The sequence below is a fragment of the Heterostelium album genome, assembly GCF_000004825.1.
Source record: "Heterostelium album PN500 unplaced genomic scaffold PPL_contig1, whole genome shotgun sequence".
Taxonomy (NCBI): domain Eukaryota; phylum Evosea; class Eumycetozoa; order Acytosteliales; family Acytosteliaceae; genus Heterostelium; species Heterostelium album.
In genome coordinates, this window is record NW_008805078.1 from 674,786 (window position 1) to 691,901 (window position 17,116).

General features: G+C 34.9%; 5 protein-coding genes across 5 annotated transcripts; 2 read left to right on the forward strand and 3 right to left on the reverse strand.

Moving 5' to 3' along the window:
* Positions 1-198: 198 nt before the first annotated feature.
* On the reverse strand, positions 199-4,516 carry gdt6 (serine/threonine kinase; the record flags this gene model as incomplete). The annotated part of the gene is made up of 6 exons (XM_020572113.1): positions 199-216; positions 265-319; positions 827-846; positions 981-1,168; positions 1,254-1,368; positions 1,460-4,516. The coding sequence occupies 6 exons, from the start codon at positions 4,514-4,516 to the stop codon at positions 199-201; spliced, it is 3,453 nt and encodes a 1,150-aa protein (XP_020437971.1).
* Positions 4,517-4,577: 61 nt separating this feature from the next.
* PPL_01098 (uncharacterized protein) lies at positions 4,578-4,811 on the forward strand (the record flags this gene model as incomplete). Its single annotated transcript, XM_020572114.1, has 1 exon — positions 4,578-4,811. The coding sequence occupies one exon, from the start codon at positions 4,578-4,580 to the stop codon at positions 4,809-4,811; it is 234 nt and encodes a 77-aa protein (XP_020437972.1).
* Positions 4,812-5,799: 988 nt separating this feature from the next.
* On the reverse strand, positions 5,800-6,573 carry PPL_01099 (NUDIX hydrolase; the record flags this gene model as incomplete). The annotated part of the gene is made up of 3 exons (XM_020572115.1): positions 5,800-6,041; positions 6,161-6,268; positions 6,375-6,573. The coding sequence occupies 3 exons, from the start codon at positions 6,571-6,573 to the stop codon at positions 5,800-5,802; spliced, it is 549 nt and encodes a 182-aa protein (XP_020437973.1).
* A 629-nt stretch (positions 6,574-7,202) lies between these two features.
* On the forward strand, positions 7,203-11,490 carry PPL_01100 (uncharacterized protein; the record flags this gene model as incomplete). Its single annotated transcript, XM_020572116.1, has 5 exons — positions 7,203-8,805; positions 8,879-9,114; positions 9,196-9,531; positions 9,598-9,896; positions 9,975-11,490. 5 exons carry the CDS (start codon positions 7,203-7,205, stop codon positions 11,488-11,490), a joined length of 3,990 nt encoding a protein of 1,329 aa, XP_020437974.1.
* Positions 11,491-11,668: 178 nt separating this feature from the next.
* Positions 11,669-17,099, reverse strand: DG1041 (uncharacterized protein; the record flags this gene model as incomplete). The annotated part of the gene is made up of 7 exons (XM_020572117.1): positions 11,669-11,705; positions 11,839-13,650; positions 13,714-13,881; positions 13,955-15,152; positions 15,951-16,023; positions 16,731-16,901; positions 17,091-17,099. 7 exons carry the CDS (start codon positions 17,097-17,099, stop codon positions 11,669-11,671), a joined length of 3,468 nt encoding a protein of 1,155 aa, XP_020437975.1.
* Between the last annotated feature and the right edge of the window lie 17 nt (positions 17,100-17,116).

Sequence of the window (17,116 nt, forward strand, 5' to 3'; positions counted from 1 at the left end):
AATTGGCAATACACACCCATTGTGTAAATTGAATTTTTAATTAAAAATTAATTTTTTTTATCATATTTTATTTGTTTGTTTTTATTGTTATAAAAAAATGAAATAAATTAAATAACAGATAATGACTCTACCTTAAAAACAAAGAAAATTATAACTGTTTTTTAATTTATTTAATTTTTTTTATGTTTTTATATTATATTATATATCATTTTTGATCTAAAAAAAAAAAAGATAATAATTATTTTAAAATTACATTTGAATTACAAATCGTAAAGAATCAATCGACCAACAATTATATTTTATTAGATTATTTAATGTACTAATTAATAAATAAGTTTCTATTATTATTTTTGAACCTTAAAATGATAATTAACATTTTAGGTTATGTTTTTTTTTTTTGTTTAGTTATTGGGGGAGGTTTGGAGATGGTTGTTGAAAATTATAGTTGATTGATTTGTTGAAAGGACATATCCTCAGATGAGAGGACTTGCCAAAATAAAAAAAAAATTATTGTTTATTATTTATTTTTTTTGATTTTGTTATTATTGTTTTTTATTATTATTTTAATTTCTATTATTTCAATTTTATAACTATTCACAAGATGTTTGTTCAGCAAAGAAAGAATGATTATTTGACATGTGTAATTATAATATTGTTGTATATTACATAATAAATATATATTTTGGGTTTTAAAAGTAAGTTTGTTTGTTTTTTGTTTTGTTTTGGATATTATTATTTTCAAAAGTAAAGAAAAAAAAAATAATTATAATTATGTGAAAAATAGTTTTGTAGATGTTGGATGATGTGCGAGGTATGTGTACAATACAAGATCGGTGTATTTCGATTCTATTTATAATAATTGATTATTATAAAATATTAAAAAAAAAATATTATAGATATGATGGGTGAAAAAAAAGAATAGAATAGAATAGATATAGATATAGTTATAGTTATTAATATTATTATATCTCAATGGATACAGTGGGTGGCGTGTTCATGTCAGAGAAAGTAATGAGAGCTTCCTCCAATCTTGGAATAATAGTGTCAAAGGTAGGTCTTTCATCTGGTTCACCTCTCCAGCACTCTTCAATTAGTTGTCTGATGGTTGGTGGTGCCAGTTCAAGTCCCTTCGTAGGTCTTTGACCATCGAGAATGAAACGTGGAATTTCTTTAAAATTGAAATGAATTAAATTAGTTAGTTAGTTTGATTGCTATGTTTTGTATTTCAATTAGTTGTGTTTGATCAAACTTACCCCAGTTTGCTCTTAAATCATCGAATGGAATTTCGCCAATTACCAACTCATACAACATGATACCGAATGAATAAACATCTGCTTGAGTACCATATGGTTTCTTTAAGAGAATTTCCTAAAGGTGATTCATTGATTAAAAAGATTGGTTAGAAACAAATGATTGGTTGGAGTTGGAATTTCAAATTAGAATTTGGTTGTGCACTTACTGGTGCCATATAAACAGGGGTACCAATACCAGAGGTTGCATTTTCACTGGCCATAGAATTTACTTCTTTACTTGTACCGAAATCAGTCAATTTGATGCAAACTGGTGAGTCAAGTGAGAGACTGACCACTAGTAGATTGTCAGGTTTGAGATCACGATGCATAATTCCGGATTGATGAAGGAAATTACAACCCTTGGCAGTGTCAAGACATACTCTGATGATTTCGTTCATTGCCAATCTTCTTGGTGGTTCAGAGTTGTAGATGACGTTGGCAACACTACCGAGTGGAACGTACTCACTAACCAAATAGTGATCTCCGTCGTGGAGCGCTGTTCCAAAGTAATTCACAACGTTTGGATGACGTAGACGATTCATAAGATCACACTCACGCTCCACCTCTTTAACAACGTCCGCCGAACAATGCTTGGTTCTGATAACCTTGACGGCAACCTCCAATCCACGCCACTTACTTCTGAATACCGATCCATATCCACCGCTTCCAATTGGATCACCGATTTGAATTTCCTCATAATCGAGATAGGTCGACAACATACTCTCCAAATGCATGTACAAGAAAGTGTGTCCATAGTCCTTAATTAAAACACCGAATTTCTCCATCAATTTGGTCGTACAGAGAAGAGTGACATCGACATCGATAGTAACAATCTTTCCACGCTTGAGAACCAGCTCAGTTTGTTGACATTCTACGATTCTACCAGAGTTGGAAGGTGGGAAGAACAATGTGATATACTGAGTTTGATCGGATTTGTTAGTGATGATAATGGTATCTCTCATCTTCTGATTGATCTGTGACTTGGCATCACCGATTCCGAAATCCAAACGAGTGGTTGAGAATGTGAGTGGGAATGTTTCGTGCTCCGGTGAATAGTAGTTGGTTTGTTGGACACCGTGGAATACCTCTGAGTGAAGATTGTACTTGTTGTCATTGATGAAACCTTTGCTGATATTCAATTGTGAACGTGTTTGCGATTGCATTTCAATGTCCATACGAATGGATCTCGCTCTTCTCTTCTTTCTAATCAAGATGAACAATGCCACTAAAAGTACGGCTCCTGCGATTGGCAAAACGATTTTGAGTGGCAACAACTTGTCGGACGACGAATTTCCACCGCCACTGCTGCTGTCTGGTCCTTTGGTTGGCTTGGGTGTTGGAATGTTGATGAAATCAGAGTGTAACGACAACGCTGTCAAGAAGATTCCTTGAGTGGATTGCCAACTGATTTGCATCACTCCATTGTCAGAGTCCAACACTCGCACATTGATCTCTTGAGATTTCACTTTGAATTGATATTTGTCACCTGTTCCTACGGCACCAATCGATGTTATCTGAGTTGAGGAAGTCGATGCTTTGGCGCTGTACGAGCCTGGCATAGTGAGAACTGTACTCTGATTAAAACTGTTGAGATAGTAAACAAAGTAGAGTGTCACCTTGTAGAATGCTGGAGGAATGTTGTTCAGTGTAATCTTTGGTGCGACTGATGGGTCAGTTGGATAGAATCCGTAATCAAAGAGAGCAAAATTTGGATCGTCGAAAGAATATTGTGGAATCGATTCTTTGGAGACTCCTGTAGGCTGGCAATTCGGTGCTAAACATCCGACTTGCCATGTGTAGTTGTACGCGGTTCTTGTGGAATTGACTGGATCCTCTGCAATAATGTATCCAAGGAAATAACGTAGATTGACTTGATCTACAACGTTGATTGGCGCGAGTTGAATGGCTTGAATCGATGCGTCCGATGTTGTGTTAACCAAAGTTACCAAATAATTGTACACTCCAAATACGGTGCCATTGAATAAAGTAGTACATGTGCCATTGATGACCTCTGCTGTTGTCTTAATATCTGGTCGGCTGAGATCCTCAAACTTACATTCTACATCGTTTCCATTGAAAGCTGTACCATTCTTTAGTGTTATTGTGACACCGATCGGAAGGGTAGAGTTGACACGAATTGTTGTGTTTGGTTGGTAGGCTGAAATCGCCAAGTCGCTGGCGGAAAACTGGTAGATGGGCTGGTATGGTTCGACATAACTACTGCTATCCAATGATCCGATATCAGGTGCATTGATAACCGTATTAACCATTGAAATCGATCCAATATTGGTATTTGAGGAACTGAATACTTTGCCGGTGGTCTGTAAAGTTGAACCTGAAATTTCCAAATAACCTACGGTTCCTTCGAAAATATCATTATTTTTGGTCTTTATGTTAAGGTTTTGAAGGATGACACCTCCATTCGGCACGTTGAAGTAAATTGGTTGGGTGATGACCAGGTTGGAAAGAGTGATAATGGTTCCTGGCACATTAGATACGATGGTATAGAAATAGCATTTGTCGGTTTGCGCCAAATAAGAACGGCTGTTTGAAATATTCATGGCTCCACTGGCAATTGGAAAAGTGGAGGGTATCCACGATTGCAGTGAGAGATGGTAATCGAAATTAAAACCGGTGATATCCGGTCTGTTTGGCAGTCCAACGATGTTGTAGATCGATTTGAGAGTATTTGGCACACTGTAGAAGCTGTCGTTTATCGAGGAGAATGAGTTGGAGAGAACTGAGAAAATGTGTCCTTGGTTTCCGAAATTCATCGATGAAAGATCATCTGGATCGACAAGAGTATTGTTAAAAAAGCTGAAATAAACGTTGTTCTGAGAGTCCACAACCTCAGTACCCCAATCGGCAAGCACTAAACTGGCGGCATTGGAAATCACGAAACTGTTCTGCATAAGAAGAGTGGCCTGGTGAACAGAGATGGCCGCCTTTGGTAGCACATTGGGGGTCGTTGCAACGATGATACTGTCTTGAATTTCAACGGTACTACCAAACATTACGTCGATACCATTTCTAGAGCGAGCGTTGGGATTTGGTGTGGTGGCGTTGATAATGTATTCCGAAAACGGTGCGGTAGTTGTCAGGGGATCGGTGAATAGCACTACGTTTTGAATGGTTACTTTGCTGCCATTGGAGAAGTGGTAGCGACCACCATAGATCATGTTGGCTCCCTCCGCTCCAATAACGTAGAATTTGTCGACACTCATGGGGTTGCTCACTACGAAGCAGGTTTTGCCGGGACTTGGCGAAGTCGATGAGACAACTACCATGTCATTGCGTGTACTTGGGTCGATGACTGAGGGCGACACAAGTGTGGTTTGTGCACAGATCGTGGTGGAATTCAATGGCTTGGTTGCCACTGGCTTGACCGATGACGTCAATTGGACTTCTCCGTTGAGTGCCAATATACCGTTTCCATATCCGAACCGTCCTGCAGTATTTCCGATCCTGACTAGATTGGCTACGAATTTACCACCCAACACTATAAACAAAGTGGGTTGAGTAGTAGATTGGGCACGATCGTACGTAAAAGTACCAAAGATACAAATATATTCAACAGTGTTAGGTATGAATATACCTGAAGAATATGTAATTGTTATTCCTACAATAATAATAATTATTATTATTATGATTATTAATATTTGAGCTCATAATGGTTTTATATAGAGTTTGTTTGTTTGTTATTTTTTCTTAGTTACCTTTTTGTATTACGATAATCTTTGCATTGAAGGGTATAGGTTCTGATTCCAGAGGATAGTATGCAGTGGGATCGAAGCATGGATACGGATAGTATGTGTAGCTATTTGAAAAATAAGTTGTTGGTTGTCTTAGTGTGTCGAACGGAGCCAACAAGCCCAACGGCAAACCATCTGTTGACATATTTGCCTGGAGGTATGTTGTGGCTCCATCACCACTACCGATTGTATCCCATGCCAAGGTAAGTAGGCACTGATTTATTAAAATCAATAATACTACTACGAACTTATACATAAATATATTATATTAAAATAAATAAATAAAAAAATAAATAAAGTTTTTTTAGGTCCTTTTTTTTTTTTTTGGACCTTTTTTTTTTTTTTCTATCGATCGATCACTAATTCCTTATCGAGATTAACTAAATATCTCTTCTCCTTCTCTCTTTCTCTCTTTCTTTTGTTATTATTATTTATTATCTTTATTATTTATTTCTTCTATAATTATCTTTTTTTTTTGTAATCTTAACTTTTATGATTATTCGTTTTTTTAAATTTTCTTTAATTGCTTATTTTTATTTTGATTTAAGTACAAACAACAGTGTTATAATTGACCAACCAATCAAACATTATTATAATAATAAGTCAGTTGAAAAAAAAAAACCACACAAGCAGTGTAAGTGATTCGAAAAAATTTTTGTCGATAGATCTTTATAAAAAATAAAAAATAAAATATTTTATGATTTTTTTTTTTTGCTCAAATCATTTATGATAAATGAGCACATTTTTGAGATTTTTCAATTAGCACAAGGGAATTTTTTTTCGAGGGTTTCAAAAAACTTTTTATAGTCACAAAATTCATAGGTTTGATCTTCTCTCTTTAGAGGTACAAAAGTTGGATCGTTTCGAGATACCATCTCAAAAAGTTTTGTGTAGTGCAACCATTTCAATGCTTGAACTTCTTCCTCCTGTAACTTGAATTCACTCAATTCCATATGTTTTGAAAAGGTATATAAGTAGACATCGGCCAATTCATTATCTATATATTTTCCTATTATTAGCGTCATTGACATATATTGTATTTTGTTTGTTAGTTTTTGATTTTGCAATAAGTACAACCGATCTTATTACCATTATGCAATATATATTGTTTTTTACATGTAAAGAGATATTCTAATTTGGAGGCATCCGTAATGTGTAGACCTAATTCTTCATCGAGTTCTTTTATTGCTGTATCGATGCTGTTCATTCCAGCTTCGATGTGACCTAAGCAGTTGTTAAAGTAGTAGTACAGCAACAGCAGAAGCAGATTAATAAATTTGCAAAATTAACTATTATATTAAAAATATTATTTAGATCATCGATCTCATACCCGCACAAGAGATGTCCCAGTAGGATGCAAACGACTCTTTATTGGCACTTCTCTGTTGAATCAAGAGATTTCCTTCGGTATCGACCAACCATACATGCACAACACGATGCCACATGCCTTTACTGTGTATCTCTGATCTTGGTAGTGAATAGCCTGCTGGACTACCATCCTCATTGATTACATCGATATATTCAACCATTGTAAAATAAAAATCTATCTTGTTTCAATATATTTATTGACGATATCAATATTGTTGTTTTGAAAAAAACATAAATGTTTCGACACACACAACACACACTCACTCATGTTGCAAATTTGACAACATTATAAATTAATTAAAAATTTAAATTATTAATTGAATTAGCAAGTTTTTTGAAAAATAGTGTATGAATGAAAAATTTTGAAAATTATTCCCAATTCTTTAAAAAGGTGAGTTTTTTTTGGTTTTTTTTTATTTTTGTTTCACTTTTTTTTTTAATTAAATCAAAAGATAATTAATTAGAGATAAATAAGATAAAGATTTATTATTATTATATTATTGCTTGTTAGTTTAAAAAATACATAAATTATATTTTAAATTTTGTTGTTGAATCATTGATTTTTTTTTTTTTTTTAGTTTTTGGTAGTTAGCGAGGTGAAATCAATCGTATGGGAATAAAGGAATCTCTTTTTGGTGTGTGGAACAAGTTTGTAGAGGGTACAACCAATGGGTTGTATCAATTGTCTCTGGCACCACAACAAAGATTCATTCGATTCCTCATCAACAATAGCATCAAACAGTATCTGCTGAATCCCATACAGAAAGATGAATTCGACACCAAGTTCAATATGGGAAGTGGCATCATCTCAATGAAAGATGTCGTCCTCGATCGCAAGGTTCTCAATGAACGATTCGTAGCTGGATTGCCATTCAAATTCGAACAGGTCACCATTGAGAGTATCGACTTTGAGATCCCGCTACTCAATATCAATAGCATGCCAATACGTGTTAGAGTCAAAGGAATTGAAGTAATCTTGACAGCAAACAACAGTAGCAGCAGCAACAACAACGATAGATCAGAAACAGATACCGAAAACAACAGCAATAACAATAATAATGGTGGTTATTCTAGTATTTCACTAAGTAATAGCTCTTCAGATGAACAACTCTCGATGATGTCATCGACGATACGACAGCTGATGGTGAGCGACGATCAATCAACTATGGATAGTAGCATCACTTCTGACAACTTCAGACCGGAAGACAATGACGAAGTATTCGACAGCATGCAATCGAAAATCTTTGACATCTTGTCGAATGGCATTGTAGAGATTGAGAATCTTTCGATATTCATCCAGACACCTAGCTCCACCTCCACTTTGGAGTTGAACATTCTCTCTGCTATCTTTTCCTACGAGAAACCAAGTGCAGGTCAAGATCAAACAATGGAAGAGACACCATTCGGTGGCGGTAGTGATTCAAATACTACTGGTGCTACTAGTGCTTCGGACTTGAAACCAAAGCTAGAGTTTAATCAGTTATCGATGATGATTCACAAGAAAGATGAGTCGGTCAACGCCGAGTTGAACAAACAGTATTTCTTTGGGTCAAGAGTGATAAAGGAAGGCGGTGCACTGAACTCATTGTTTATCTCCCAATCCACCGAGAATGAGTTGATAGTGGACATCAAGTTTAACTCTAGTATCAATGGATCGTTTGGACAGGAGCAGCTCAATGAGCTGCTGGATCTTATCAATCGACTATCCGATGCTCTTACCATAGTGGATGATATGACAACAACGACAACAACGACAACTAGCAATAGTCAATCAAAACTAAAACAAAAGACACAACCCAAAGATGTTTCAGTTAGAGTTTCAATTCCGCGACTGGACTATCTCGTCAGTCTTCCACTTCTTCGTGATACAGTCTGCACAAAGCCAGATTTTAAAATACATTTCATCGGTGAAAACACATTGATTCAGTATTCCAAGAGATACCTTCCAGGAACTGATGACTCGATCACTGTTGCAGAGTTGTCATTCGATTCGATTGAAGTCAACTTGCTACCGACCGGAGATATTCAATCAAAGTATCGTTGCCTCTATTTACATGGAAGTGACGGTGACGACTTGACCGAATCTACGAACCATACGGATCGCATTCTTCCCAAGATAACCATTGTACAGAAACCTCATGGCTACATCATCGACGACATTGACGAATCGAAATATGTCGACAATCCATTCTTAACTTTCAAATCACCTGTATCTCTTTCAAACCATTCCATCGAGCAAGCCAACAGACTTTCATCAGTGTTAATAGATTGCCAACTACCAGATTGTCTACTTAGCTTATACAAATCAGACTATGAGTGTTTACTAAATGCATTCTCATTTACCTCTGATCAGCCTCAAACCTCTACAATGCTATTTACCCTATCAACTAAAGGTATGTTCATATTATATATATATGCAAGCGAATCACTTCAATATTCATATTAACTTAATATCATTATAATTAGTTACAATCGAATTGAAATTTGATAAACATTTAATTGCCAATTCAAACGATCCAGATAAAGTTCAAGTATTTAAATTGTTGACTGGTGACTTGAATCTTTTGGTGGCAATGGGATATCCATCCGATTTAAAACAAAAGGATCTCTACGACTCAATGTTTATCTACCTATCACTTAGTTCCCTTGATACGATTGCATCTTGTATCTCAAGAGAACAACTTTTCTTTAGTAGTAGAAGTGTATGTTTTGTTTAATCATTTTTCATCAATTCAATACTAATTGCTACAATCAAATTATTTACTAAATTATTTACTAAATAGGATTTAGATGGAATTGAGCTGATGATTGCTTCACATGGAGTTACCATCAATAATCAATTTGAACTTTCAATCTCTGAGATTTGTTTTGTTCCTTCAATGAGATTGATTACTGATTTCTTGGACTGGATCAAAGTTGAAAAGATAAATAATGAAAATACAGACATTGAAGCATCAGTCATTTATAACCCCAACAATAACAACAACAACAATAATAATAATAACAATCAAAAAACAACAACTCTTAGTCCCTATCATATTGAACTGGTGAATTGTACAGCAAAATTCTTCACCAGAGAAACAAAATCACAAATTATGTTGTTATATGAAAAACTAAGTGTATGTAACAAACAAACATTTATAATTATAACTACATAGATTTTAATATGTTTTTTTATTATTTAGATTTTGGTTGCACCAGAAGGTAAAGAGGATGATCTTTGTTTGGTTTTCCAACCAGTCCAGATATTATTTAGAGATGCATCGGATGATATCTACTCTTTTGAACGTATTCAAAATTTCCAAACTATTGGATTCAGCACCAAAGAGCTCATGATCTATCTAAAGAATGTTACTGCCTCTGAAAAAGGAATCAAGGTAGAGATTCTATCGAATACTTACCAATTGGAGGTCGATAAGAATACCTATCATAAAGTCACCAAAACAATACCTATTTTCCTACAAAAGGTATTTGAAAGAATAGTGTAAGTTTTTAATTAATATTATTGGACAATTTTCAATCAATAAGCTAATTAATTTTGTTTATTGTGTATGTGTAATAGAATATCCAATCAAGATGCTTTGATAAATGATAATATTGCCAAGTTTATGAAAAGTCAGATCAATACAACACCCAACATGATTGATGACTATGGTGCCAGTAAGATTGCACCATCTTCAACATCAACATCAACACCCATTTCAGTTAGAAACAAGTTTGATAATGATGAAATCGATGAGTTGGAGGATTTCGAGATGATACAGTCAGAGCTTGATCTAAAGCGAACGATGGAGATTGTAATGTTGGACGTGAATCTCAAATGTAAATTATTCGATAACCAAAGAAAAGATCATATCATTGTGGAGGTAGCGATATCTGAGCTTTTGCTTCAAAACTATGAAACCCAAAATGAATCGACCTACAGCAGCTCCATCAGATTAAACATTTCAGAGTTGTTCATTCGTGACTGTATCAATCAATCTCCATACCAAAACCTTTTCGGTCCACTCTCTTTCTACAACAAAAAGAAAAACAACCAATATCTAATATCACTGGTGCTTTACTCGAGAAAGGATAGTTTCGAAAGAGATCACTACAACGTCAAGGTTTTCGTTGATCCACTCTTTATTCAAGCATTCCAATCATCGGTTGACTTTATATTGGATTTCTTTTTACATAGCAACAACCCCAACAGCAATAATAATAATAACAACAATGAAGAAGATAAACCAAACCCAAATAATAATAACATTGATAATAGTAACAAAGAAGATACAGTTATATTTGATGGAGTTGAGATTTTCCCACTTTCAGTAAGAATAGATTACAAACCAAAATCATTACATCACCCAGACAGTGAGGAAAACTTTTCCTCATTCACAAGTGGCGAATATGTTTGGATGTTCAGTATGATTCCTCTCAACGAAGCCATGTTTACTTTCCCAAAGGTCGAACTTGAGAATATCCCACAGTCAAAGTTGGTCGAGTGTATACTCGGAATCTATTATCCCAATATTTTAAATACCAATGTCTTCCAATACTTGACGGGTGTGGCTCCAGTGAAAATTCTATTCAATGTTGGATCTGGAATTACTGCTCTTGTTCGCCAACCGATTAAAAGAGCAAGAGGTCCCGAGGGTGTTATCGTTGGAGTTGGAAAAGGAGTCGGAATGGGTATCACAACTTTGACAGTCGAGCTTCTATCTGCATCTGCTTCTGTTGTAAAAGCAGGTTCATCATTACTCAAAGCCTTTACTAGCAGTTCTCAAGAGAAAAGCTTGACCAGACAACAACAACCCGATTCCATCTCACAAGGCGCACAAAGAGCTGTCAGTCAAGTGTTTGGTGGTTTTAGAAATGCAGCGATGGGTATCTTGTACAAACCTATTGAAAACTATAAATCTGACGGTGCCAAGGGATTCCTCTCTGCATTGCTGTGGGGTGTTCCTCGAGTGGTTGTAGATCCAGTGGTTGGTGTCGCCGAAGGTTTCACCACATTTTCAACCAGTATCCGAAATTCCCTAGACTCTTCACGAATCATCAATGAAAGGAAGAAATATAAAAATGTGAAACAATAATATTTACTGAGAAAAGTGCTAAGTGGCTTTTTTGCTAAAACATTCGCACAAGTCGATTGTATGTATTTTATTAAAATAAAATAAATATCAAGTCTTTATTGTTTTATATATAATTAAGATAAAAAGTTAGCCATTTTACAAATAATATTCCTTTGTTTTCTGATTGTTAAGAACAATATTAATCAGTCTCAGAATCAAGTAAATAACAACTCAAACTATAGATTCAATTTCTCTTTTGTTATATTGAAAAAAGAATCTTTTGTTCAACTAACTCACAATTAAATAGAGATTAAATTCAAAAAATAAAATTTTTATTTATTACAGTTTCGGAAATCATAAATTATTTACATTAAAATTAATAAAGCAAAAGCTGATAAAATGATTGATATAATGTTGGTTGAGAATATACTTGAGGCAGTACTGTGGTGTGTTGTGATTGACGATACAGTGAAAATAAACTCGTTGTTATTTCCTGTGGTTGTGGATGTGGTGGAGGTTGAAACGCCGGCACCGGTAGATTGTCCTGATGCGGTGTTTGTAGCTGTGGCTGTGGCTGTGGCGGTGGTGGTGGTCGATGGAATTGGATCGTTTGGAATTGGGTATGGAGTGGTCAATGACGAATAGATTTCGACTCCAGAGAGTGGAGTGTACATTCCATTGTATCCCCATTGAATCTTGTATGATTTCATTGAACTTCCACTGTTATCGATAAGATACTCTGATGTTCTTTGATATTGTTGGTAGTTGGCAAATGTTCTTGTCAACGGTGTGACGAATTGATCGTTGATAGTCACTGAAAATCTTGGAAGTGATGTTGATTGTGTATATTGAGGTTGAACGTTTGTTGGATTGGCATAGTAGAGGAACAATTGATAGTATCCAGGTTGGAGGTTGATTGTGATCGAGGATCCCTGACCAGTTGAATTTCCATAGTATGTTGTTAGCATATCTATAGTATCAGAGTCGGATACCACTATACTACCATTGGTGATGGTTGAAGGTTTGGTGTCGAATTTGGAGTAGGATCCACCTGAGATTTGACAAATATCTGAAACCCATTGGCATCTTGTCCATTGTTGTCCAAAAATGGGCAATGGAGTTTTTCTGGTTGTAAAGTTGCCGTTCAAGTCGATACCCAAATAGAAATTGTAGTTGAATTGGACATTGTAGTTGGTAACAACACCGGCTTTGTGACTCAATGAATATCTGTAAAAATATCCGTTGTAGTTCTTTATGGTTGGAGAGCTCGACATTTCAATCTTATGGAGACCTGGTGTGAAATTGGGGATGGTGATTGGAACGGTAATTGAAATACAATTGCTGAAAGTTTGGTTGGTGATAACTGGAACTCCATCAACTGAAATATTTACCAAGTATGTGTTGTATTGATCGTAAATGACAGTGTAGGCAAAGCTTGCTTGGGTGATTGGAATGGATGGATCTGGTAATACTTTGAAAACAGAAACTGTATTATATCCAGAGGCATCACCATATGAAAGTGGAGAGTTCTTATATACGACTTGTGGTGAATAATTTTGTATTTGGGCTGTGGTTGAGATGTTGGAAGTGAATAGGGAGTTTTCGACGTGAATAAGATCTCTGAAATAAGAGTTGGTAAGTTGGTTGAATGACATTGTCATATTAGAGTTGACAAATGTTAATCCACGATAACTTCCAACAAAAACATTATTTGAATCAACCAAAGACAATCCCATGAGTCTTGTAAAGAAACCAGTGATTAAACTTTGATCGAAAACCAATTCATAATTGAAAAAGGTATTCGCTTTTGTTTTAAAATTGAAGCTCTGACACTTATAAAATACGGATTTGGACAATCTCAGAGTGAGAGGTGGAGGGTTGTTTTGGTAGTTGTTGATGGCAGGCAAAGCAGTTCTATAGAATCTATTCTCTTCCATTCCTGACCAAAGGAATTTATTCCAGGTCATGTATACAGGCTGCGAGTTGTTTTGGAATTGGCCGGCATTTTTTCCAATCAATGGTTCGATACTGATACCGGTCAGTTGAGCTCTATTTGGCAATGGATCAATAATAATTGGGGCACCTTGGAATGCACCTTGGAATGAATTGTTTGTTAAAGAGACATACGGTGAGACTGTATAGATTCCAGTATTTCCTGGTCGTACATCTGGATACACTCCGCTATAAAAAAATATTAGAATTTAAATTTTACGAATATTCGGAAAGTAATAAGAGAATACATACAAACTCGATTGGTTAAGAACACCTTTGTATGGAGTAGTGAATGTATTGAATGAAACATCAAACTCTTCAGTACCGTAGAGGAATCCAATACCTGTTGACTCTGGTCTTCTCAATAAGAAAGCATTATTATTGATTGTTCCAAATGATCTCTTGGCTCCAATAAGAAATCTATAAAATAAAAAATAAAAAATTATTAGAAAATGATTCAAGCTAGAGTACGGGTTGGAAGTGGAAACTTTACCTTGAACCAGTAAAACCATAATAAGCACTAGTAGATACTGGGGAGTCTTTGAATACATTGTTAATAATTGTAACGTAGTTGGTGACATGCAAAAGTGTGATTGGATAAAGATCTGGAATATTGTTACCAATCTTAAGAGTTGTACCGTCCCAGGTTGTATCATCCAATACAGAGTTATTTGTTGTTCCGAGCTTATCAAACACTGCACCATTCAATAAAACTGTTGCATTGCCAACGAAGACCAACTGTGCTTGTTGTGCGTTATAACCGTAGATATTGACATTACTGGAAGTTTCAAGACTATAAATGAAATTGACTCCTTGGACATTTGTTGGATCATAATCGACAGGACCTGAAAAAGCTGGGATACTAGCAACTGGACTAGGGAAATAGTACTCTTGACATTGAGGGGCATATTTAACATTATATGAAATGTTGGCGACGGATAAGGAATTTAGATCTCCATTGCTGGGTAAGACCAATCCGACTTTGTCATTATTCAAGATTGGATTTGTCCAATTGAAAGTTGGATATGTCTTTGAAATACAATACTGTACACCATCGGTCTGGGAAGCGAATGAAGCGGGAATGTTGGCAGCACCTCTCGATGATACAATGCTGATGTTACATCCAACGCAAAGGAAGGAAGCTACGTGGAAGGGATCGAACTCTCTATATTGGAAATATCCTGTATAGAATGGATAGCTGGGTGTGATAATGTGGTTTACATTTGGTTGAGGATTGGAAATGAAGGTGGAGCCTGGATACAAAACAATCATTGCGGTTTGAAACTCTACATTAAGTGTTGGGTCAAGCTCAAAAACACCACCATCTTGGACGATAATGGCCATAAATGTTTTCACAGGGTAGGGCGAGTTATTGAACTTGACTCTACCACCTCTCTCGATAATTAACAAATTTCTAGCGCAAAAATCTAAACTACCGGCGCACGAAGTATACGCGGGTCTAGTAGCGGTTGTGGGTTCCCACAAATTCCAAGTAATCGATTTGTTTAGTCGAAATATAAACTTATAATGTGAGTATTGTTCCAAATTTGGGAAGTAGAAATAGTCTGGAGGTGTTACACCCGGGAAAAAATTAATTCTGTGGTGTGGTAATCCTGTGATATTTACAATATCGGTAAGGTCAATGTTATATAAACTTGGTTGTGGTGGCACCTGTGAATAAACACATGACCCTAGAAAATAAATTAATAATAATCAATTAATTATTGAACTTTACAAGGTTTATTTTTAAACTACTTACACCAACAAAATAAAATTACTATTGATACAAAATAATTCATAGCTGACAAATTGAGAAGGGGTCAAGACAATTTATCAATCGGAATCTGAGTTTAATATTACAAGTCACAATTATCTCTATGAAAATAGAATTGTGTATGTGTGGGTGTGTTGTGAATAGTGGTGATATAAATAAATATAATGATACACAAATGTTAGTATATGTTGTTGAAGGACTAATGGGTGAATGAATTAAGATTCTACTGTACTGCTTGTATATAAAGAAAACTGTTTGGGTGAAAAAACATTCTGAGTTAAAAAAAAATTAAAAAATTGTGTTGGAATCAAATCTATGATTGAATTTGATCTTTTGGGTAAAAATTTTGCTGATTTTGATTTTGATGCATCTATATTAAGAGTTTTGCGGTTTATTTACAATTTATTTTTTTTTTGGTCATTTGGTTTTTTTTTTAGTGTTATTTTGTCCAAACCGTTTTGCTTCAAGACTGAAAGTCATTTTTGTAATGTGGATTTATGCAATATTGTATGCGTAATGGCAATGAATTTTTGATATTTTTTGATGAAACTCATTAAATCGGATTTATACACCTTGTCGGGTGGTGAGTTCAGCTTCATCAAAACTTAGTTTTATCAAGTCAAGATATATATGATTGGTTTAAAAAATTTATTGATTTACACAATTGCAGGTCTTTAGACAATGTACCAAACTTGAAACAAAAAAAAGAAAAAACCTGGAGATAAATCCCAAAAAATAAAATTCATATTTGCGCATACTTTGCACCAAGAAATATCAATGTAACCCGTCTAAAGTTGTTTAATCACTCATCAATAATCATCATCATCATCATTTATTAATGAACAATCAAAGATTTATGAAAACTGTTAAAAGTTCTAATCAGGTAAATGATTGGGTAATTAATGATTGTGTGTTGTTCACACCAAACAAGTTGGATTGTGGTGAAATAAATTTATTGATTTGACTGATCATGCATGATCACTCCTAAATGTTAAAGTTTTTTTAAAACTTTTATTGATATTTTTAAAAGTTATATCTGGTCAGGTGTGATTTAAGGTCGGATGGCTTTGTTTTTTTTTTTAATATTTTATTGATGTTACTCAAAAATTCCCAAAAAAAAGGAGTAATGAAATTTCAAACATTTTACAAGAATTATTAATATTAATTGGTCATTGTTTGTGTGTGTGTGAACATATTAAATTGTTAACTTGATGGTAACAAATGAGAATTCTCAATTCACCACCCATTTATTATCCTACTTTAATCTGAGAACTGTTTATTGAGTCTCCAATGCATGTCTTGTTTGTGTGTGTGGGGGTGTTGCAACGATCCTATAGGTAAAGATTAGATTACATAAAAACATTCCATCCTATAGTTTAAATGTACATGATGATACTTAATATTATCTTTCAGTTGCAAAGCTTCTTTGTTGTTTGGTATCCGTTTAGAGAATCAGTATTTCAAGTTGTAGTTGTTGAGATCACGATTGATTCACATCATCTCTAGTAGGTAACATGTCTTGATTTTTATTTACACGTTCTTCGAAGGTGTGTGTCCATGGACAAACTCCTTCAACCCCCCGGTTGTAATCATTTGAACTTTGCACACATGCACGGATTACAACAGATAAACTTAAACATACAGTTTCGAGGACAAAGACTTTACTCTATATGGTAGAACGGAAATCATATTAGCCCTGGAGAAAAAAGAAATATCAAAGTTTGTAACAAGTTTTTTATTTTTAATTCAAATTTTAAGTTGTTTAATTATTAAACCACACAAGTTTGATTTGATTGATTTTCCACTGGCTGATCAAAAGATTGATTTTTACCTTGTGGAGGCTCAATCAGAATGCATAAGTCATTTATGTCGGCAGTTGAA